Source organism: Littorina saxatilis, linkage group LG6 (genome assembly GCF_037325665.1).
Source record: "Littorina saxatilis isolate snail1 linkage group LG6, US_GU_Lsax_2.0, whole genome shotgun sequence".
NCBI lineage: Eukaryota > Metazoa > Mollusca > Gastropoda > Littorinimorpha > Littorinidae > Littorina > Littorina saxatilis.
In genome coordinates, this window is record NC_090250.1 from 533192 (window position 1) to 556594 (window position 23403).

At 41.9% G+C, this 23403-nt stretch overlaps 1 protein-coding gene and 1 pseudogene across 1 annotated transcript; both read right to left on the reverse strand.

Annotated features, from left to right (window-relative positions):
• Positions 1-8724: 8724 nt before the first annotated feature.
• Positions 8725-10442, reverse strand: LOC138968224 (gastrula zinc finger protein XlCGF57.1-like; annotated as a pseudogene).
• A 290-nt stretch (positions 10443-10732) lies between these two features.
• Positions 10733-19447, reverse strand: LOC138968223 (heat shock protein 83-like). The gene is made up of 9 exons (XM_070340773.1): positions 19289-19447; positions 18375-18894; positions 15212-15432; positions 14610-14843; positions 13827-14183; positions 13364-13511; positions 12676-12944; positions 11934-12267; positions 10733-11454 (listed from the first exon to the last, which is right to left on the reverse strand). The coding sequence occupies exons 2-9, from the start codon at positions 18892-18894 to the stop codon at positions 11339-11341; spliced, it is 2199 nt and encodes a 732-aa protein (XP_070196874.1). The 5' UTR covers positions 19289-19447; the 3' UTR covers positions 10733-11338.
• Between the last annotated feature and the right edge of the window lie 3956 nt (positions 19448-23403).

Genomic DNA, 23403 nt, shown 5'->3' on the forward strand with positions numbered 1-23403 from the left:
CCACGCACCCCTCCGTCGATCCGTTACTGCTATAACCGTTTCACATCAAAAGGTCACTATCTTTCATTTTTGGGCAACTTAAAAAAGATGGATATTCACAGGACCTGTTTTGTGATTGTGTTTCTTTTCGGTTTCATTGTGTTAGCCTATGAATATTTTGAAATGCAACATCAGAAATGACCTTTTGAGTGCAGCAAGGATAACTTATATTAGGGAATGATGGATGAGGATGACAGAGGTGAACAATGGGAATGTATGTGTTGGAAGGCTGGGCTGCCTGCATGAGAGCAGGACATTTATTCTACAGTGGAACCCCTCCCCCCCCCCCCCCCCCCCCCCTTTGAGATCTTTCAATTTAAGACTCCCTTTCCTTTAGGGCCTATTTTTTCAGACTTTCTGTTCATAACCTCTGTAAATTTACCTCCATTTCAAACTCCCTCCTTTTTACATTTAGTCATGGAGGCGTAAAAATTAATTTATGACTTTGGTCATTAAAAATTGTAATTCAAATTATTTTTTTTTTTATAAAACGATCCAAAATTACTTTTATTTTATTCTTCATCATGTTCTGATTCCAAAAACATATAAACATGTTATGTTACAAGCTCTGAAAATTAAAAATATAAAAATTATGATTAAAATGAAATTTCCGAAATCGTTTTAAAAACAATTTCATCTTATTCCTTGTCGGTTCCTGATTCCAAAAACATATAGATATGATATGTTTAGATCAAAAACACCCTCAGAAAGTTAAAACGAAGAGAGGTACAGTCAATTAAGCCGCGTGCTATGCAGCACAGCGCAACCGCTACCGCGCTAAACAGGCTCTTCACTTTCACTGCCTTTTGCACTAGCGGCGGACTACCGTCATTGTGAGAAAATGCAGTGCGTTCAGTTTCATTCTGTGAGTTCCACAGCTTCACTAAATGTAGTAATTTCGCCTTACGCGACTTGTCACTAGACCTGATTTTCTCATATTTTTCGAGGTCGTCAAAAGGGGGTTCCGCTGTATTACAACTGGAGCTCCGAGGCTAATGGCGGCGTGGTGGTGGAAGAGGCTGGTGGGGGCGTAAGGGTGGGGTTAGTGCGTGGTAGTGTTTGTGTGTCGGTCTGTCCGTGTGTCGGTCTGTCTGTCACAGTGTCTCACTGGTGTGTGTGTGTATGTGTGTGTGTGCATGTGTGTGTGTATGTGTGTGTGTGTGTGTGCGTGTGTGTCAGTGTGTGTCAGTGTGTGCCGGTGTGTGTGTGTGTGTGTGTGTGTGTGTGTCTCAGTGCGTGTCACGTCATGTGTCGTGAAATTTACTTTAGCTCTTGCATAAGAACACCACTGTTTGGCCGGCAAGAGCTAAAGCTGGTCTCCAACAGCCCCCCCCCCCCCCCCCACCAATCCCCCCCAATACACACACTCACACACATACACCCCAACCTCCCCGCCCCATCCCCCACAAAGTGACACCCTCCGCACAGTGAGTCATGTGCCTGTGGTTCCTCCGTCTCAGTCTCATCGATCTGTTATCGCCTTTATCAGCCCTGATCAGAGCGAGTGGGGAGAACTCATCTAACAAATCACACAATCAGACGCGGATTAGTGTTAATTTGTTTTTGTGAGTGTGACAACCAATAAAGTCCTTGCAGGAAGGAACATCGAAGGGAGAGAATACAGTGCGATTGTCGCCGATTGAGCAAGTCCTGAACCAGGACCGAGAAGAGTTCATGCCCTTGGTTGTTTTGTTCCGCGAAACTGAGTCTCAGTCTTTTGTGTTGTTCTGAGACCGAGATTGCGACAGACGAAGCAGATTTGGAGAACTGTGCTGCCATAAACAGACTAACATGCACGTACCCACGCACACGAACAGACTGACGCGCATGCACCACGTCACTGAGCCTCTACTGCATGACGGACGGACACTCAGTGACGGGCGACCCGGCCGCGCGGCAGGCACTGTGGCACACACACACACACACACACACACACAGGGAGACAAAGGTAACCGTCATTCAGTCAAGTATGGCTGACTGAACTTGTAAAAAGTAATAAAAAGAAAACACACCAGTAACCAGGTTAGGTACGTTCATCTGTAATCATTAATATTTCGGCACGTTACTGCCTTCTTCGGGATGGTAAGCTTGTGAAAAGTAGTATAGAAAAGAGCACAAACTGACAAAAACGCATTCTTAATTGTACTCACCGCGTACACACGGCAAACACCTCACTGAGAAACAAACAAAACAGAACCAACCAATCTAAACGGCCACCATCACCACCGGTGGAACTCAAAGCATAACAAATAAAGCTTAGTAAGAAAAAAATAAAAACGGCAAATCCAGAAAAAAGCGAGGAAAGAACAAAGCGAACTTACAAAACATTTTCTGTTGGGGGAAAAAACACACACACACGAACTTACACAACATTTTGCGGCAAAAAAAAAAGGAACTTACAAAACATTAAAAGTCATTACGAAAATATAATAATTACCGAAACTGAGGAATTGACACACTAAATCATAATCTCTCTGCACCGGACTATAGCGGAGCGCAGGCTGATTGCCAGATTGGTTGGCTAACATGCTAACAGGATTTGCGCTATTCGCAGAGCAAGGAGGAAGTGGTTGCACGAAGGCACTGGATAGCCTCGGGTCGTTTTTATCACACAGGCACCTTATAGTAGGGGTAGAGGTGGGAGGTGTGTGGCAATGTGTGTGTGTGTGTGTGTGTGTGGTGTGTGTGTCTGTGTGGTGTCAGTGTGTGTGTATGTGAGTGGGTGTGTGTGTGTCAGTGTGTGTGTCACAGTGTCAGTGTGTGTGCGCGGGTGTGTGCACGGTGTTTGTGTGTGTCAGTGTGTGTATGTGTGTGTGTGTGTATGCATGTGTGTATCTATCTCTATCTCTCAATCTCTAAATTATCTATCTCTGTATATGTATGTTTGTGTGTGTGTGTTTGCATATGTATGTTTGTGTGTGTGTTTGTGTGTGTGTGTGTGTGTGTATGTGTGTGTGTGTGTGTGTGTGTGTGTGCCTGCGTGTGTGTAAGTACGGAACAATTTTCAATGAAACTACCGGAAAGAAATATTAGTTCTACCAGATATGCTCACATAAGTTTTGTTGGATTCTTTTCAAATTTACAATTATTTTACAATCCAGTTTGCAATGTTCTTTCCCGACAACAGAGGCAGTAAGGCTGTGCTCTATGTGAAGTTGATACTTTTTTTGTACCAGATTATTCCTGGTCTTACCTAGAGTTTTGTTAGATCGTTTTCAAATCTACACTAGAATTTACAATCAGTTTTCCCTGACTTCCGTAATAGAACAGAGTCGTTAAAGCTTTGCTCTCTGGGAATTTCATTTAAAAAAAAATTAAAAACAGAAGTTATTCCTTGTCAGTCACAAGTATTGTTAGATCGTTTTCAAGTTTACAGGTGGGTTTTTTTTCCCAGACCCGGAGGTCTGGGTTATGCGGAGGCATTTGGCTGTGCGAATGGTGACATTCCGGAACTAATTTTCGGCAAACTTAGTTGTTTGCAGCAATGTATTTCAATTTTTTTGTCATTCTTTCTTGAAACTGTTACAGCATGATGCAAAATTACACTATAATAGGTTATATAATACAACAAAAAAACTATCTCAGATCTCCCACGTTAAAAATATACAAAGAACGGTACAGCGACAATCGCAAACCAACTAGTGTGATTGAATGTGTAAGGGAAGTAACTCGCTTCAACGCCATGCGATAGGGCACACAACGGTTTTTTCCCTTCGTTCATTTGTTTTGAATAATTATTGGTATTTTGTCAATGTGGGTAGCATGGAAATGTAAGCATTTGAATGTAAGTCTTAGGTACCATTGTACCCAGGAAGAGAGACGAGAGATAGGAGTAGGTTGCTTTTGTGGTCTTTGAGTTTTGTTTTTGGAAAGACATTGTTAAAGAAAAAGAAGACAATTACAGTAATGCAATATTTATTGTGAAAACCAACGATTGTACAAAGAACATGTGAGGCAACATTGATGATGTGAAGAAAATTAGTTATGATTTATACTATTATTATGTAGACTTGAGACTGAATAGCAAAAGGCGAAGTGTATGTTTTGTGGTGTGAATTGAAACAAAATGAAAAGTGTAAATATCTGGGAAATTGTGGTTTAACGACTTCGTTATTTCTTGATTGTTATTTACTATTATATTGAAGTGAATAGCAAAACGCTGTATTTGAAATTAGCATGGGATTTATATAAAAAAAAATTAACTCTCTAAGGACGGATAAATCCCTATATGGTTTAGGCAAATGAGGCTTATTAGTATGGAAGAAACACTCATTTTTGCCCCTTGGGGCATTCAAGGCAACAAACAACCACATACATCTGATTTATAATTTAGTGAGACATAAAAAGCTGTATGATAATTTTGTAGTGATTGAAAAACAAGTCGCGTAAGGCGAAAATACAACATTTAGTCAAGTAGCTGTCGAACTCACAGAATGAAACTGAACGCAATGCAATTTTTCAGCAAGACCGTATACTCGTAGCATCGTCAGTCCACCGCTCATGGCAAAGGCAGTGAAATTGACAAGAAGAGCGGGTTAGTAGTTGCGCTAAGAAGGATAGCACGCTTTTCTGTACCTCTCTTTGTTTTAACTTTCTGAGCGTGTTTTTAATCCAAACATATCATATCTATATGTTTTTGGAATCAGGAATCGACAAGGAATAAGATGAAAGTGTTTTTAAATTGATTTTGACAATTTAATTTTGATAATGATTTTTATATATTTAATTTTCAGAGCTTGTTTTTAATCCAAATATAACATATTTATATGTTTTTAGAATCAGAAAATGATGGAGAATAAGATAAACGTAAATTTGGATCGGTTTATAATTTTTTTTTTTTACAACTTTCAGATTTTTAATGACCAAAGTCATCAATTAATTTTTAAGACACCAAGCTGAAATGCAATACCGAAGTCCGGGCTTCGTCGAACATTACTTGACCAAAATTTCAACCAATTTGGTTGAAAAATGAGGGCGTGACAGTGCCGCCTCAACTTTTACAAAAAGCCGGATATGACGTCATCAAAGGTATTTATCAAAAAAAGAAAAAATGTTCGGGGATATCAATCCCAGGAACTCTCATGTAAAATTTCATAAAGATCGGTCCAGTAGTTTGGTCTGAATCGCTCTACACACACGCACGCACACACGCACACACGCACACACACACGCGCACACACACACGCACACACATACACCACGACCCTCGTTTCGATTCCCCCTCGATGTTAAAACATTTAGTCAAAACTTGACTAAATGTAAAAAGGATACGTTTGAGATTGTTGGCAGGGGTGAGCAAAAGTGTGACCGACTCAGCGAAGAGATGATCGAAGAGATTGCTTCGTAGTCTATCAGTGTTGTGACGAGCGTTGGCCAATGGTAACGAGTAAATATGTGTGTAGTTGTGGTGTGTGTGTGTTTGCGCGTTGGTTTGGATTATGGGTGTAATTTGTAAAACATATGTGACAGTAATAATGGAGTTCACATCAATGGAAAAATTGCGCTAATGTCCAGTGAAACGTTTACCTTTACTGTACCAATTGACACTAACGCAATTTTTCCACGTTGATTAACAACGTCAGCATGCGTACCAATCATTACTACATGTATCAAACTATATTTTACTGTTTCTCAAACCCACTGTCTTTAACATTTGTTTACAGTTTCACTTGCCAATAACTTGCTGCTGATGATATCTGAATCATGTTGCTGATGATATCTGGATCATGTTCAATTAACATTAACAATGTATAATTATGCCAATTATGTTTTTCACTAATGCACCAAAACTCCATTTTCTAGACTTCTTTTTACAATCCAAGCAGTTGCTATTTTTCTAACTCAAACATTTCTCGATCAATCCAAACTATTTTTAAGCTGTGTAACATAACACATTTTCTTTTCCATTTTTTATTTTTCTATCTCGTCATTTGTTGTTGACAAATAAATATAATTATTTCATAACTCAAACATTTCTCGGTCAATCCAAACTATTTTTAAAGCTGTGAGTGTGACATAAAACAATATACATATCGTCGTCGCCATGGCAAAATTGCGCTAATGTCAAGTGAAATGTTGTTTACCTTTACTGTACATAGCAATTGACACTAACGCAGTTTTCCCATGTTGACGACAATATTTTATTTAAAATTGATTTCAGGATTTTGTTAACATAACACATTTTCTTTCCCATTTTTAATTTTTCTATCTCGTCATTTGTTGTTGACAAATAAATATAATTATTTTCATAACTCAAACATTTCTCGATCAAACCAAACTATTTTTAAGCTGTGGGTGTGACATAAAACAATCTACATATCGTCGTCGGCATGGAAAAATTGCGCTAATGTCCAATAAAACGTTTAGTTTTACTGTACCAATTGACACTCGCGCAATTTTTCCATGTTGACGGCAATAGCTTACTTAAAATTGATTTCAGGATTTTGTTAACATAAACATTTTCTTTCCCGTTTTGAATTTTCTATTTCCTGATTTGTTGTTGACAAATAAATGTAATTACAATACCACCATCATTGCACTTGCCAATATCTTGTTACTGGTGCTATTATCACAATGGCGTTCAATTAACGGTGTTACATTTGTTTAACAATCAGTATTACATTTATTGTTTAAATGTACTTTCTTTCACATTTTGTAGTTTTCTATCCCATGATTCGTTGTTGACAAATACATGTCATTCCATTAATCCAATCCATGTGTTGCATTGTTGTGCAAGATGACTGAGTGTGAGCATAATATAACTATACATGTAGTCCATTTCAGAACATATTTACCATAAACAAAACCCTAGCTTGCATAATATTGATCGGGAACAAAACAAGATTTTTTCCTTCAAATAACTTGCGTTATTTAATCATTTCACTATTTCACCCTAGCACTCGGACAAGTGTCACACACAAACACCCTGCCATGACTGTTTTTTGAAGAAACCACTTTGACCATTCACCAAGGACTACTTTAGTTGTAGTCCTTGCCATTCACCTAAAAGTTACATAAAGGAACGTCTGGGAACCTGCTGATTTGAATCAGCAAATTTTCTTGTTTAAATTTACTATCCAGTTTGCAAATGTTCAGCGAGACGACAAGTGCTTTGGCGCACCAGTTTCCACTGTTTGTGTGGTTTTGATCTGATAATGGTGTACAAGTTTCACTCTCACTCATCGTCAGAAAATGAACGGGGAATTTTTTGTTCAAGGGAGATACCTCCATAAGGGGCAAACGAACACAGACAATCAGCTTATCTCCCCTGAACTTTGTTGCATTGCCTTGGTCCTTGAGCGTCACAGTGGAACTCCTCTTTTAAAATCATACTTTTTCCGGTTTTGTGCTCATAACCTCTGTAACTATTTGTTTTTAGACTTTCTCCATTTTAAGACGCAATTTCCTCACATTTGCACAGTAAGACAGCATCATCATATGCTCAGAAACAAACTCTTTTTGCATTGAAACATGCACCAGAACTGGTGGACACCATCGACAATGTCAAACATGAAATCGAAGCAGTTTGCTTGAGGAAACGGTCGTCAGCAACTCAAACTTCTCTGATTTCTTTTTTTAAGAAAATCTGGTGACTTTCTTTGTGGCCCCCTGACCCCGCCCCCTCCCTCTGTAAGGACCCCCCTCCATAAGGACCGATTTTTGTCAACATTTTCAAGGTCGCTAGAGAGGGGTTCCACTGTACCTGGATCCGTTACCGCTACAATGGAACCTCTTTTATAAGACCATGCTTTTTCAGATTTTCTGGTCATAACCTCTGCAGCTTTACATCTTTTCTCAAACCTTTTTAAAACGCATGTTTCTCATTAATGGATGCCTATCAAGGGGATGTCACGTGACTTTAGAGCTTCCATGTCCTGAAATTTCTCCCTCTCAGAATGGCTGTATTATTTCAATTAAAAAATACTTGTGTACTTTGTTGCTTGTTATAATATATACATGACACATGTACTCATCTTTGTGTAAATGCTTGTGACAATCCTGATCTTTTTAACAATTTGATTCCATCTCACCCTGTCTGAACATGTGTATGAATTAAACAATAATTCTGGTGGTGGTGGTTTTTGGTTGTGCTGTTTCATGTGTCTGTGTTTTCAGCGACAATGGTTGAGCTATTCATGTACAAGGACTATTTTTACTTGTGAATGTGTATTGAAAACTTTGTAAATTGTATTAGTAAAGTAAAGTATATTTCAATGTTATTTACAAATTTGATTCCGAATGTGCATAGAAATATTGTTTTAGTGAGGCCCTTAGGACCGTTTTAGGATTTGCGCCATGTAAACATCCTCATTAATTAGTATGAATCGTACTTATCAAATCCACCTCCATTGTCCAGGAATACTCTCCCTCTCTCCAGACATACCAAAATGTATAACATAACAAAATTGTCTATTTTATATTTTTCTATTTATTTTCATTCCTTTCATCACAACTGTTGAATATATCATTCACTCACACAAACACACATGCAATGGAGAAGGATTACAGTGAAATGGACACACACACACTGCAAAAACATGTTCACTCCAATCACATTCTTTTTGTGAATTCAATACCACATACATGACAACCACATGGGTGCAACTGCTGGAAAATGAAAAAACTGAAAAGGCCGGTCCAGGGACCTGAAGGCCCCGGCAGGGTGCAAGGGCAGCGCCCTTTCTGGGGGGGTTCTGGGGGGTCCAGCGCCCGACACCCCAAAACGAATTTTCGCATTTCGGGGAGGATTTGATACCTTTTCACTCCAGAATGCGTTAACATGTGTTGCTTCAAATGACCAGACTGTGTGAACCTAGCATCACACTCCCTACATATATACCTTTTCACTCCAGAATGCGTTAACATGTGTTGCTTCAAATGACCAGACTGTCTGAACCTAGCATCACACTCCCCACATGAACACCTTTTCACTCCTGAATGCCTTAACATGTGTCCCTTCAAATGACCAGACAGTGTGAACCTAGCATCACACTCCCCACATGAATACCTTTTCAGTCCTGAATGCGTTAACATGTGTTGCTTCAAATTACCAGACAGTGTGAACCTAGCATCACACTTCCCACATGAATACCTTTTCACTCCTGAATGCGTTAACATGTGTCGCTTCAAATGACCAGACTGTGTGAACCTAGCATCACATTCTGTGCATGAATACTTTTTCACTCCACTGTGAATGAACAGGTGTTTCTCCAAATTGCTATCCAGTGTGAACCTAGCATCACACTCCCTACATAAATACCTTTTCACTCCAGAATGCGTGAACATGAAATTTTGTACATGCATACTTTTTCTGTCCTGTATGTGTCAACATGTGTTGCTTCAAATGACCAGACTGTCTGAACCTAGCATCACACTCCCCACATGAATACCTTTTCACTCATGAATGCGTTAACACGTGTCGCTTCAAATATCCAGACTTTGTGAACCTAGCATCACACTCCCCACATGAATACCTTTTCACTCCTGAATGCGTTAACATGTGTCGCTTCAAAGTACCAGACTGTGTGAACCTAGCTCCACAATCTGTACATGCATACTTTTCCACTCCTGTATGCATTGACATGTCGCTTCAAAGAACCAGACTGTGTGAACCTAGCATCACACTCCCCACATGAATACCTTTTCACTCCTGAATGCGTTAACATGTGTCGCTTCAAATGACCAGACTGTGCGAACCTAGCATCACACTCCCCACATGAATACCTTTTCACTCATGAATGCGTTAACATGTGTCGCTTCAAATGACCAGACTCTGCGAACCTAGCATCACACTCCCCACATGAATACCTTTTCACTCCTGAATGCGTTAACATGTGTCGCTTCAAATGACCAGACTGTGTGAACCTAGCATCACACTCCCCACATGAATACCTTTTCACTCCTGAATGCGTTAACATGTGTCGCTTCAAAGTACCAGACTGTGTGAACCTAGCTCCACAATCTGTACATGCATACTTTTCCACTCCTGTATGCATTAACATGTCGCTTCAAAGAACCCGACTGTGTGAACCTAGCATCACACTCCCCACATGAATACCTTTTCACTCCTGAATGCGTTAACATGTGTTGCTTCAAATGACCAGACTGTGTAATCCTAGCATCACATTCTGTGCATGAATACTTTTTCACTCCAGTGTGAATTACCAGGTGTTGCTTCAAACTGCTATCCTGTGTGAACCTAGCATCACACTCCCTACATAAATACCTTTTCCCTCCAGAATGCGTTTAACATGTGTTGCTTCAAATGACCAGACTGTGTGAACCTAGCATCACATTCTGTGCATGAATACTTTTTCACTCCAGTGTGAATTACCAGGTGTTGCTTCAAACTGCTATCCTGTGTGAACCTAGCATCACACTCCCTACATGAATACCTTTTCACTCCAGTATGACAGACATCCTCCCCCCCCCCCCCCCCCCCCCCCCCTCATGGTAATTTTACACAACCATCCCTATCAGGCATGGTCAAAGGTGGCTGACCTCTCCAGCAACCCCCCACCCCCCAATGGCCTTGCTCCAGAATTTTCAAAAAAACGGATTTTCCGCCTGCAGCCTACTGAGAAAAACGAAAATTCCGTTCTAGACGGAAGAGTTGCACCCATGCAACCATCTTTTCCAACCATGCTCACAATCACTCAAGCATGTATCAAAACCATATCAAAAACACAAACAAAAGGGATCACAGTAACACAGCTTCAAATCTTGACACTACCAAGCAATTCTGAGATGAAAAAGAAACTTAATCTTGGCCTCAAAGTGGACCCAAAGGAAAAAGTAGGACACAGCAAAAAAACTCCAGGGGGAATGTTTGATGAATTAAACTTGAAGAATAAAACTCAAACCTCCACATTAACAGGACCCTCTCAGAATCAACGAACTTGATGAAAGAAACTAAAAAATATTCAGATAATGATATCAAAATACTTATTGTCAAATATCATAACATGTAATAGATGACATCTATATGTGTAGGGAAGAACTGCCCTGATGCTTCGCTCTAGACTCCCATCCCAGACATCTTTGTTCAACTCTGAATCGCATGTCAAAATCCCAGATATATCTTATCGAACTCTGAATGTCAAGATCCGAAGCTCCATCGAAAGCACCCCTGATTGCAATTGTCAGCAAGCGATGGCACCAGTCCGTTGAAGGCCACAGGCATTATCAGTATCAGATGATCACTGTCTCTTCACTGTCAATGTCTATCTGTGTATCTACAGTGGCTTTTCGCCCATCACTGCTTCCAGTCTAAGTCTGCAAGAAATACTGTGCCATTCATTTAGTCAACCTCTTCCATGCGAGATGCATCGTCTTCGTCACCTTCCAATGGCGGCATGTCGTCTGTGGCGGGAGCGTCACCGGCACTCTCTGGAACACCATCATCTTCATCGATGCCTGGAAATAAAGAGAAAAGAAATTTAGTTCACTGCAAAAACATTAACCCTTTATTTTACTGCATCATTCCTGTGACAACCATATGCATAAATGCATAGAAAATTACACACCGTTTGTGTCCATGAACTATATAATTCTAATGTCCATTGCTCTGTTCCTCAAATTGAAATGGATCCTTGCTTACTCAAGGATACCCAATACTGCGGTAAAAACTGCTGGAAAACTTGAAGTGGAGATCAAAGTCAACTCCTACCTCTTATCTTGTTATTTTTCGAATGTCAGTCACTACTAAGATGGTCCAGTCCACATACTTGTGATTTCTTCCTTTTGTCAATAATCAAAATGCACCATAAACTAAATTTACTTGATCTAGGTCAACATCACAAGTTCCATTATTTAACCATTCTTGTATCCTTTCGATGCAGATTTTAAATCTCAGTAAAACCACACAATTAGGAAAGACAAGTACTATCACTTACCAAGGCCAAGCTTGACCATGCGGTGGATGCGGTTGGCGTGAGAGGTGGGGTCCTCCAGAGAAAAGCCGGACGACAGGAGCGCTGTCTCGAAGAGCAGCATGCACAGGTCTTTCACAGACTTGTCGTTCTTGTCGGCGTCACACTTCTCCTTGAGCGTCTTGACGATGGGGTGGTCGGGGTTGATCTCAAAGTGCTTCTTGGCGGCCATATAGCCCATGGTGGACGTGTCGCGCAGAGCCTGGGCCTTCATGATGCGCTCCATGTTGGCCGACCAGCCGTACTGCGATGTCACGATACAGCAAGGGGAGGCCACCAGACGGTTCGACACCACCACCTGGAATAAACACGCGTATGGTAAGTCAACAGTTCCACAAGGTATTCATAATGAACACTGAGAATTGAAACAGACTTGGTTCCCGTCTCACCATCCATAACATCGTCATCTTTCAAATTTACTTTTGTTTTTATGTGCAATTATGACAACATTGTATAGATATTTACCTCCATCTTTCTTAAATTCACACTCGTTTCGTCTTCACTCAATTTCAGTGCTCTTTCCCCCCATTACTGACAAAGTCAACTAAATTGACATCTATATTTTTTCCCCCAGTCAACTAAATTGACAACTAATATGCTAAGGCAAGGCAGAGAGATGGGGACATTGAAACGACAGTAGGCTAAATCAGATGATTGCCACCAGACTTGATCATAAGGAAGACGGGGACACAAAACGACAGCCTACCTTCTCCACCCTCTTGTCGAGGATCTCCTTCATGGCTTTGCAGAGTCCCTCGAACTCGGCCTTGGCCTCCTCGAAGCGCTTCTTCTCGTCGTCGTCCTCGGGCAGCTCCAGCCCCTCCTTGGTGACGCACACCAGGTTGTGTCCCTCGTACTCCTTCAGCTGCTGCACGCAGTACTCGTCAATGGGGTCCACCATGTACAGCACCTCGAAGCCTCGCTTCTTCACGCGCTCCACGAAGGCAGAGTTCTGCACAGCCTCGCGGGTCTCACCTGAAAAAGACAGGAAAATTTAGTCATGCAAGCATACCAACGATTCAGATTTGTTGAAAGTACTTGACTACAGTGGTGCGAGCCTGTTCAGACCCCTAATTTAAGAAGACTGGGATGGGAGGTTCCACTGTTTTACAAACCATACTAAGAATTTACTATCCATTAAAGTTTCAGCAGTTTTCAGTAGTTTTGAACAGTCTTTTGCTAAATAACAAAGTTTGATTCAGCTCACCACCAGTAAGCCAAGTTAGAGGTATCCTATTAGCTCGATGTAACAGGAAATACGGACACTAATCATTAAAGATGACGCTGCTCAACTCATTTTGATGGGAATGGGATCAAAAGTCATAAAATCCAGGAGAAAGTGGTACACCACATTAAAGAACTGATCATTTGTGTAAGAAACTTGGAACACATACCTGTGATGTAGTAAATGTCTTTCTGGTTCTCCTTCATACGCGCGACGTACTCTTTCAGGGAGACGGTTTCGTCACCCGACTGTGAGGAGTGGTAGCGCAGGAAGTCGGCCAGCTTCTTCCTGTTGGTGGTGTCTTCATGGATACCCAGCTGAAACACAAACACATGCAATATAAGGTAAGGAACACTACAACCAACCCACGGCGCTGTGCCAACAACTGCCTTTCCATCTTTTTAAATTTTTTTTTTACTCCGTTTTCAAAATCTCTTTTGGAATAAAAAGAGCATTATTTATCCCAGAAATGAATTAAAAGCAAGTCTTATCAACTGAGACATTCATACCACAGCAGAGCTTAAAAACAAGGCATTAACTACATAAGATTATAAGAGAGGGAAGCAAGTGCTAAAGACTACCGTTCTGAAATTGGCGAGGAAGAAGACCAGACTGACAAAGAGCAGGCTCACCTTCAGATTCTTGGAGAACTGTTCGTAGAATTTGTTCCAGTTGTCCTTGTCCTCGGCGAGGTCCTCCATCAGCTCCACGGCCTTCTTCACCAGGTTCTTGCGGATCACCTTGAGGATCTTGCTCTGCTGCAGCATCTCACGGGAGATGTTAAGGGGGAGATCCTCAGAGTCCACCACGCCACGGATAAAGTTGAGGTACTCGGGGATGATGTCCTCGCAGTTGTCCATGATGAAGACACGACGCACGTACAGCTTGATGTTGTTCTTCTTCTTCTTGTTTTCGAAAAGGTCAAAGGGCGCGCGCTTGGGGATGAAGAGCAGGGCGCGGAACTCCAGCTGGCCTTCCACTGAGAAGTGCTGAAACGCGACGACATCTTCCATCAGTGTCATTGTTTACGTCTCATATTTTATATTAATTTAATTTGAGAAATTCATTGTGTCAAACAGACTGATCAAATGTTTTGCATCAGTATCAATGTTCCTGTTTGATGTTTTCTATCAATTTACCTCGAGAAATTGATCGTGTCTTGACAATTTTGACTTATCCAATTACCTTGGAAAAAAACGTGTATCAGTATCAATGTTAACACTAAATGTTTAAATCATTAAATATTAAGAAATTCATTCCAAAAAAAATCCTAAATTACCTTACAATACTGCCTTGCAGACATTTAATCATTTCTTCTTTTAAACTGCATTGTAACAAGTTTAAACTTCAATCACATTTTCCCTCTACCGTCATTATCACAATCACGAAAAAAAGAGACGCGACAAGAAAGGTACCTTGACAGCCAGGTGATCCTCCCAGTCGTTGGTGAGCGACTTGTAGAACTCTGCATACTCCTCGTTGGTGATGTCATCGGGGTTGCGGGTCCACAGCGGCTTGGTCTTGTTGAGCTCCTCCTCCTCCGTGTACTTCTCCTTGATGGTCTTCTTCTTCTTCTTCTTGTCCCCCTTCTCGTCGTCATCCTCTTCCTCGTCCAGATCCTCAATCTTGGGCTTGTCCTTGTCCTCTGCCTGTAACCAGTTCACATGGAATATAAATGGACTGTTCCAGAAGCTTTCTCACGGATTACATTTTCAGCAAATTGAAGCAACTAAGAGCTTTTGACATATTTTTTGCGACATCTGGTTCGCGACTCTTTTTAAAGTATTTACAAAGAAAAGTACATTGGAACACTAACAGAAGACTGCCTTTACCCAATTAATTTTAACTTATGAATTTTTGCCTTTGCTTGTTTGGAATTACAAGCATTCCTAATCCTGATCTTCATCAGCATAAACTGCTTTTCATTGAAAGTTTTTTTCTACCGATAGAAGTTGAAGGAAATGTATTTTTTTAACATCAAATGTCATAATGTGAAAAGTGTCGCATGTATGCTTACCTTTGCTTCATCCTCCTTCTCCTCCTCTTTCTTCTCTTCTTCCTCCTCCTCATCATCCTCGACCTCTTTGTCGCGCTCCTTCTCGACGAGCAGCTTGATGGGGTATCCAATGAACTGGGAGTGCTTCTTGATCACCTCCTTGATGCGGCGCTCCTCAAGGTACTCCAGCTGGTCCTCCTTCAGGTACAGCTCGATGCGAGTTCCGCGTGTGATGGGCTCGCCTGCACACAGAGAAAAGAGAAAAACGTGAGAATTCTGATCACTCATTATGAAGTGAAATGGTCATTTCAACGTTCAAAATTCAGCAGTGATCTGTCACACACTCCTGAATAGTTACAAGAAACTGCTCATGATATGATTAGTGCTGTGACTGAAAGCAGTGATGTTCCCAGGGGTCGGCCCTCGGCCCTGGGCCGGATACCTTGGTCTAACGACCGGTACCTTGTGTCTTTGGCAGACAAATGTCCGATAAGTTTATGTCAGAGACGGACACTGACCAATCGTTTTATTGCCACGTCGGACATGGCAACATTGATCCGTTTATTTAGATCAGGCATCAGATGATACGTCTCCTAATCTCCGAATCGGCAACGTCTTCTGTTGTTTGGTTTAGTAACTTCGCCGTTTGAAGACCGCGCAGTTTAAGAATTTCCGAAAGTTCAACTTCCGGTTGTATAGATTCTAGAAACTGCGAATGCGATCATGCCGCCTGCGAAGAAATTGAAACCGGACAAGGACCAACCCAAGCTGTGTTTTCGACAGTCAGATCATGATCAGTCGTCAAGTGTACGAAAACGGCGACGACACCACCACGGACGTTTGTGCCTTCATGGCTTAAACTTTATCCATGGCTAAATTTCGATGGCGAGAGAAAACTGATGTTTTGCAGTGTGCATTTCAGCAAACCGAAACAACAGCTTCACACGTGGCTGCTCGAATTTCAGAACAAGCAGTCTCGCGGATCATAGCAAGACTAATGACCATCAGACAGCCCATATTGTTCCAGGGTTACTACAAGACCGCGATCAGGTGCAGCAGAAAATATTCACGGCAAAAGAAGAGGCTGCTGCTGTTTTAGTGAAGACAGTGCACTGGATGGTGATGGAGAACATTCCTTTCACCAAGTTTCCTTCGCCCATGGACACTTTGACAGATCTGCAAGTCCCACACATCAAGGAACTCCATTGTTCGGACCATGTCCATTACGATAGTAGAAAAAGTGCAAACGAAATGCTGAAAAGTACGTCGGATGCAGTGGAAGATCTTTTGCTTTCTGTTAAACACACACTCACACACACACACAAGAACTAGAAGAAGGCAAGTTTGGAATACAATTACAATATATTTCTCTCTCTGGTGTGTGTCCAGTGATGTACATTTTAGTCGGTCTCCGGTCTCTGACCGATCCAATTTCCCCAGGACCTATAGCTTTAACCCCAGCAGGACACAGGTCCGATTAACCTACAGAAGAAGTGGTCAAGGGTCCGATCGTTTTTGACAATGAAGCGGACATGCGGACTGTTCAATTTTCAAGAGGAAAGCTTGTTTCGGTTTTGCCAAGCGAAAGTATGCACTGCGTGTGACCAGTTTGTTGAGTGAACGAGGCACCATATGGGATCTGATTCTTTGAATTAATTTATCCTCAAGTTGGATCAAGAAGAAAAAAAGAAAACCGAACCCATATGGTGCCTCGAATGCATTCATTGGCTCAGCAATAAATCGTTTAAACCAATGGGAACCACCCGTGCATGTTCGCACATGCGCAAGGCATTACTTTTCGTCATAATATCCGGAAAAACCGTTGTGCGTTCGAACGAAAATAAAACGAAAGAGAAACGACATGGGTCCGAAAAAAAAGCTCAAAGCAGATAAAAATCAGCAGACATTGATGTCCATGCTGCGTTCGCCAGCCACTGTGGCTTCAGCTGAACCAACAACAACGTCAACCGAGAACGAACTCGTCGAAGTGGAGAGTGATGGTGAAAGTGCAACTGCAAGTACGTCGACGAGCACGAGAGAGACAACCCAAGTCAAAGAGTTGAAAGACAAGAAATCACGTTCCTTCTCTGAGGAATGGAAAAAGGTATATCCAGATGGGCAGTGAAAAAAACCCGACAACTATTCAAATAACTTTGAAATGTGATTCAATCCTTTGAGTATCTAGTCATGACAGTCGCGGAAGGTGGAAGAATTTAGACTGAACAATCTTTTTAAATGCGGTTTTACGAGTCGTGTTTTTGTCCTATTGAAATTGCAATCTCAGGACACTGTGTCGTATTGATTTTCAGTCTTCAGGACAATTGTCCCAAAGGCTGCTAGAAAAATGTACATCACTGGTGTCACAGTGTGTGTGTACCAAAGGAGGGTGTGGACGGCTTATTTCTTTCCACGTGAAATGACCGATTGTTTTTTACAGTTCAGGACAAATGTCCTATACTTTCAGCAAGGCTAGGACATTTGTCCTATAAGGACAAAATCCAAGGAACATCCCTGTGAAAGCATACCTTAATTTTATCAAGTTCAAAGTAGGCTTACTTTACTGACAGTGCACGTAACTTACAAGTTGGAACTGTCACTGCTTAGATAATTTAATATGCAATTACTTTTCTTGAGCAAGGACAGGGTCTCAGGTCAGAAGTATTCAAAATAAAACAATCTTCGCTTTACTTTCAAGTTCACCCTGACAGCTATCTGATCCTTCCTCATCTTATTTCAACTTAGAGGTAAAACACTTATAAGTACACAATCATGTAAAGCAGATTTTCAAGACACGAGGGTTCCAGTGTGTGAGTTGTGCATGGCCGGGCGCTAGAGTGCTGCATGAATGAGTAAGTGCATGTGGAGTTGTATGGCTGGGTGAATTGTGGGTTGCGTACGTCCGAGGGGCACATGTAGCCTGTGTGTCTGAAGTAGTGGGTATGTGTGCGTAAGGGTGTGCTGATATTGAACTTCAGTTGTTGCTTTGTAAATGTCTATGTATCAGTGTATCATGCCAAATTTCCATGTATTGATGAGGACAATAAAATTTCTTGTATCTTGTAACATGATTCAACCTGTCCCAAAACACAAATCAAAACTTCAATCTGCGAACAAAGGATGGATAAGCGAACAAAGGATGGTTAACCGGAATAGACAGATAGGTGGACACTACAACAGCACTTACCAATCGTTGTGGAGATAGTGAAGGATCCACCAGCAGCCGACTCCCACCTGTACTGCTCGTCATCGTTGTGTTTCGACTCCACCACCACGCGGTCAGCCACAAGGTAGGCAGAGTAGAAACCCACACCAAACTGTCCGATCATGGAGATGTCAGCGCCAGCCTGCAGGGCTTCCATGAAAGCCTTGGTTCCGGACTTGGCAATGGTACCCAGGTTGTTGACCAGGTCGGCTTTGGTCATGCCGATGCCAGTGTCCTCGATGGTCAAGGTCTTGCGCTCTTTGTCCGGAGTGATCTTGATGAACAGGTCCTTGCCTGTGTCCAGCTTGCTGGGGTCAGTCAGGCTCTCGTAGCGGATCTTGTCCAGAGCATCGGAGGAGTTGGAGATCAACTCACGGAGAAAGATCTCTTTGTTTGAGTAGAAGGTGTTGATGATCAAGCTCATCAACTGAGCGATCTCCGCCTGGAAGGCGAAGGTCTCCACATCCCCGTCTTCCATCTGAGTTTGTGTTGGCTCAGGCATCTAATAGGACACGAGAAACAGTCCAAGGTAAAGTAATCTACAGTAACAGCAGAATTAATTAGTATCAGTAATGGCCACTAAAATTGCTGAGAACGTCATTTTTTGATCGAAAAGACCGGATGATTTTCAAAATTTAACAGGGCAAGTACTTTCGTCTATGGGTTTTCATAGCAGTCAAGATACCGAGGTAAAGAATGAGAGATCGACGCCGATGTCAGCGAACCATATCAGCACGTGGTTATCAGACCGGGTAACATTCTGTATTGGCTACCGGCAACCGGCGCTCGTCTGCTACACGCGATGATTTCAGTTACACAAATTACATGTGAACAATGCATAGCATGCTATTCGGACAAGAGCTTACTGCTTTCATGCACAATATTGTCAAACTTACCTTGTCTTAGTAAGATGAGACAAAAAGGTAGCGATCGTAAGTTGAATTCGCGCAGCGAAATCTCCTCGTAGTTGCTTCGTATGCGTTCCGATTTGTTCTGTCGCGACGCACGCTGATGGCTGTTAATATAACTACGCGAAGGCGTCCCGGGAAAACCGGAACATTCCGGACCATATTAATACATTCTTTCAAAATTCTTTTTCATGCACCAAAAAAACTATTATATCACTATTTTGGGGGTGAAAATCGTGGAAACCACATGCAAATTGCACATAAAGTAGCAAAATGATAGGTTAAATTGCCGAACTATTTAACAACGGGCGGAAGAGCACTGCGTGATGCGGAAAATAGAGCATTCGGGAAAGGAAGTGACGTAGCGGAAAGCAGATTGTAGTTCCTGTTCTGGTACATTCTAGAACATTCTTGACTTTCGATTTCGCCGAAAAGTTAAAAATAGCAAACGGTAAATCCCGTTTGAGTTTTCCGAACAAAGCAGACACGAGTTGGTGCGAAGAATCGAAACTCGTCGAAACACGTGGCTGCGCAGAAACATGAGAAAGCTGATGATCATAAAGGAGTGCTTTCTCGAACATAGAATAAACGGATTTGTAGTTCAGTGTAAAAACTGTGTTGGATTCTAGGATGCCAAGTGTAGAATATAGAAGAGTGAACCGATTAAACAAACGCAGACTGAGAAGCCGGAAAATGCGACACACACACACCAGTCCTGATAGAAATAAAAACGCTGCGCTCTCCCTCTCTCTCGCTCTCTCTGTCTCTCTCTCCCTCTCTCTCTCTCTCTCTCTTCATATATACCTATAATATGGCACATTGAACCTTGAAATCAAAGATGTATACCTTCATTATCATAATTAGCCTCTTTTCACTATGATCTTACCAACCACCCACCCCCCACTTCTATCTCTCTCTCTCTCTCTCTCTCTCTCTCTCTCTCTCTCTCTCTCTCTCTCTCTCTCTCTCATATTCCCTCAATGGGCGAGGGCCGAATGAACAAAAGCATGTTTACATTGTCATTGCTTTATCTGTTAGTGTTACCCTCGAAAAATAAAGTTCAATTCAATTCAATTCTCTCTCTCTCTGTACGAATCTGGGAGTAGTAGTATTCGCGCACGAACCGGACCCTACGCAGGGCCGCAGGGCCCGCAAGGATAGGGACCATAAGGTGATAGGTTAAGGTGCCTGTGTTTAAGTAGTGATAAGGAGGGATTGCGTTTAAACGGTTTATTGCGTTTTATATTTTGTCATGTGATTTCATGTGCCTGTACCTGTTGCTCGGTACTAATGACCACTCCAGCTGGGGTAATGACAGGATTACTGCTTTCACGCTTTTTATTTTTATTGGGGTGCTTATTGCAGCTGGATTACTGAGCCACCTCCTTTCTATTGACAGTAATTGACCCTCCCTCTGTGTTTTCACGGGCTTGGGACCGTTTTGACAAGGTATGTCAAAGCCACATTGGGGTTTTTTGGGATTAAACAATACGAGCATTATTTACAGAAGCAAAACATGTCTTATCAAATTTATTTACAAAAACGACAAAGTTGTTTGGCATTGGAATGTTAACCATATCACAGGCGGCGGTATCACAGTCAAAAAAAGAAAGAGACCCATTAGAGAGGTATCACAGTCAAAAAAGAAAGAGACCCGTTAGACGGGTGTAGGTAGGGTTGAAACCCCATCAGAAGCGATCACACGCTTGATGTAGAAAAACGAGAGTGACTTTCTGGTTTGGGAATACGTGAACATAGACTTTCCGTCTGTCTTGAAACCAGTGTTTGTACCCCCACCACTTTCTTGCGTTAGAAGCACCTGTTGGTAAGACTCTTTAGTCAGTTTGTTTTGGTTTTTGTTTAAGCCTTTTGAACTAAATTTACTTCCACTGTCTCCCTCACAAAAGTAGGTTTTAGAACACAAACCAATAAACGCATTTCCTTGGTATTCGGTTTTAAAGAGACCGGGTGTTCGTTTGTCATAGTGGACACGCGCTGTACAGGCCTGACAGAGAGTTGCGTCCCATGGGGCGTTAGCTAAACGGGTGTTTTGGAAGGCTGCCTCGTGTTGGTCACAGGCTTGTGCAGGGAACCATTGGTTATACACTGTGTAAAACTGTTCTCGCAGTTCAGGACGAACCACCTCTTCTAACGTTGAAGCGCTAAGCGCCATGTACAGAGAATCTGTATCCATTTCCAAAAGCTGGTAATCGGCTCTGGACACAAACTTATCTAGAAAATCAAAATGAAACTCCAACATGCGTAGTTTAGCGTACTGGTAAACAAAGTAACCAATCTGAGAGGGGAGTGACCAGTTGATTTTTTTTTTAGCCATCTCTACTTCAGTAACAACCTCTGTTACTTCTGTTAGTTTTTGAAAACGACCGTTGTTGATCAGTTTTGAGGCCTCGTCAGACAAAACGTAATGAATATCACGATGGTTGGCCACGTTAGTTAAGGTTTTCCCGTAGGCTGAGTTACCGAGCAGTTTGAAAGTTTCAGCTAAGATAGCTTTTGATGGGTCTTGGTCTCCTGCTCGTCTTGCGTTTGAAACGCTGTCACCAAACTGACGGAAACAGGTTTTGGGTTGATACTCTACGATCAGCGTGACGTTTTCAACAACCAACCCGTGCTGCACGTACCAAAACAGGAGGGGTGTGGCTAGCAGAATTTGTTCACCGTGGTAACTCCCTACAAGTGTACGGCGTGGTTGGGATAAGAGCTTGTGTTTTTCAGCGTAGTCTTTCATAAAATCCCCGATCTGTTCTCGGCTGACAGACTCATTTTTGAAAATAGGCTGCATTTCACTGAAATGTTCTTTTAGATGGTCAGGTACATAAATATCACACTGTACCAACCCGAACAAAGTTTTGTTTTGCACCGCGTCTAAGACAGTTTGATCTGTGATGGTAGAAGGATGCCGGAAGGGTTTAAGTGTCGGAAAACGACCTTGTAGAAAAGTCTGAATGGGGGTGTTTTGTTTTTTGTCTGCGTACCATTCACACTCCCATTTTTCGACGACAGTCACACCCACATCCTCACGCAGGTATTTGGTAATGTTGCTTGTATGTTCTCTGAGTTCAACTAGTGTTTTTCCGGTGACAGGGTTAGTCGTTTTACCAGCGGTCACAGAACAGTCATGCCCGTGGAACAAACATCCGTGAAACTGATAGCAAATTTGATTCGCGGCATCCCAACCATCAACTCTAATCTTTTTTCGACCAAGGGCCTTCTCTTTCGCGTTAAACTTATGTTGGAGATGGATCTGTTTTGATGACATGACCCACTCCAACCATTCCCGAGCTAGCTGACCGTAGGGATCTGTTTTTTCCGCTTTAAAAGCGTTTTCTTTTCTACGAATGACAGGGTGCTCTGTGGGCATGTCTTGCATGAGTGCAGCTAAATACAGCGCATTTGCATCAAATCCCTGAACAGACTGTACCGGTTTGTCCTGATTACCACGAATGTGTGTTTTGTCTTTTTCGTGGTATCTGTGAAAGACAATAGACGGACCCCCGACAATGTTCTTTCGCAAAAGTGCGTGAACGTCTTTTTGTTTTTCGTTAAAAAGTGAAAAGTAGGTATCTGAAGACAACGTGTCAAACAGATACTTCAGTGTCACACCGGGGACAGAAATACCGTCTTTCAGCAAATCAACTCGCAGACTAGCGTACATACTAATCTGATGCTGCAAAGCAACCAGAAACGGCCCTGTGTCTAGGTTGTTGTACCACACCAAAAAATCCTTCAAAGTCATCATTTTGTTTTCAGTCCATACACGCTGACAAAAAGCGTACTCTGTATCAGAAATATTTGAGTTTTTGAGCTTACTAAAAAAAGCTGCATGGGGTGGGAGTTCTCTTTCGTCTAGTGTACTTAGACTAGTGACGTATTCATAGCAGAAAAAACCCTTTTCCTCTTCGACCCCGAACGCCTTGAGGTACTTGGAATAACTAAAACCTGGTGCAAGAAAATTGTTGATGTCGAGAAACCGAAGTTTGTCTGTACAAAGACACATATACTGATTGTTTCGTTTAACAACAAACTTGAAAGGAGGTCTTTTAGGGGCCTTCTTTTTTCCCTCTGTTTTGACTTCTTTGTCT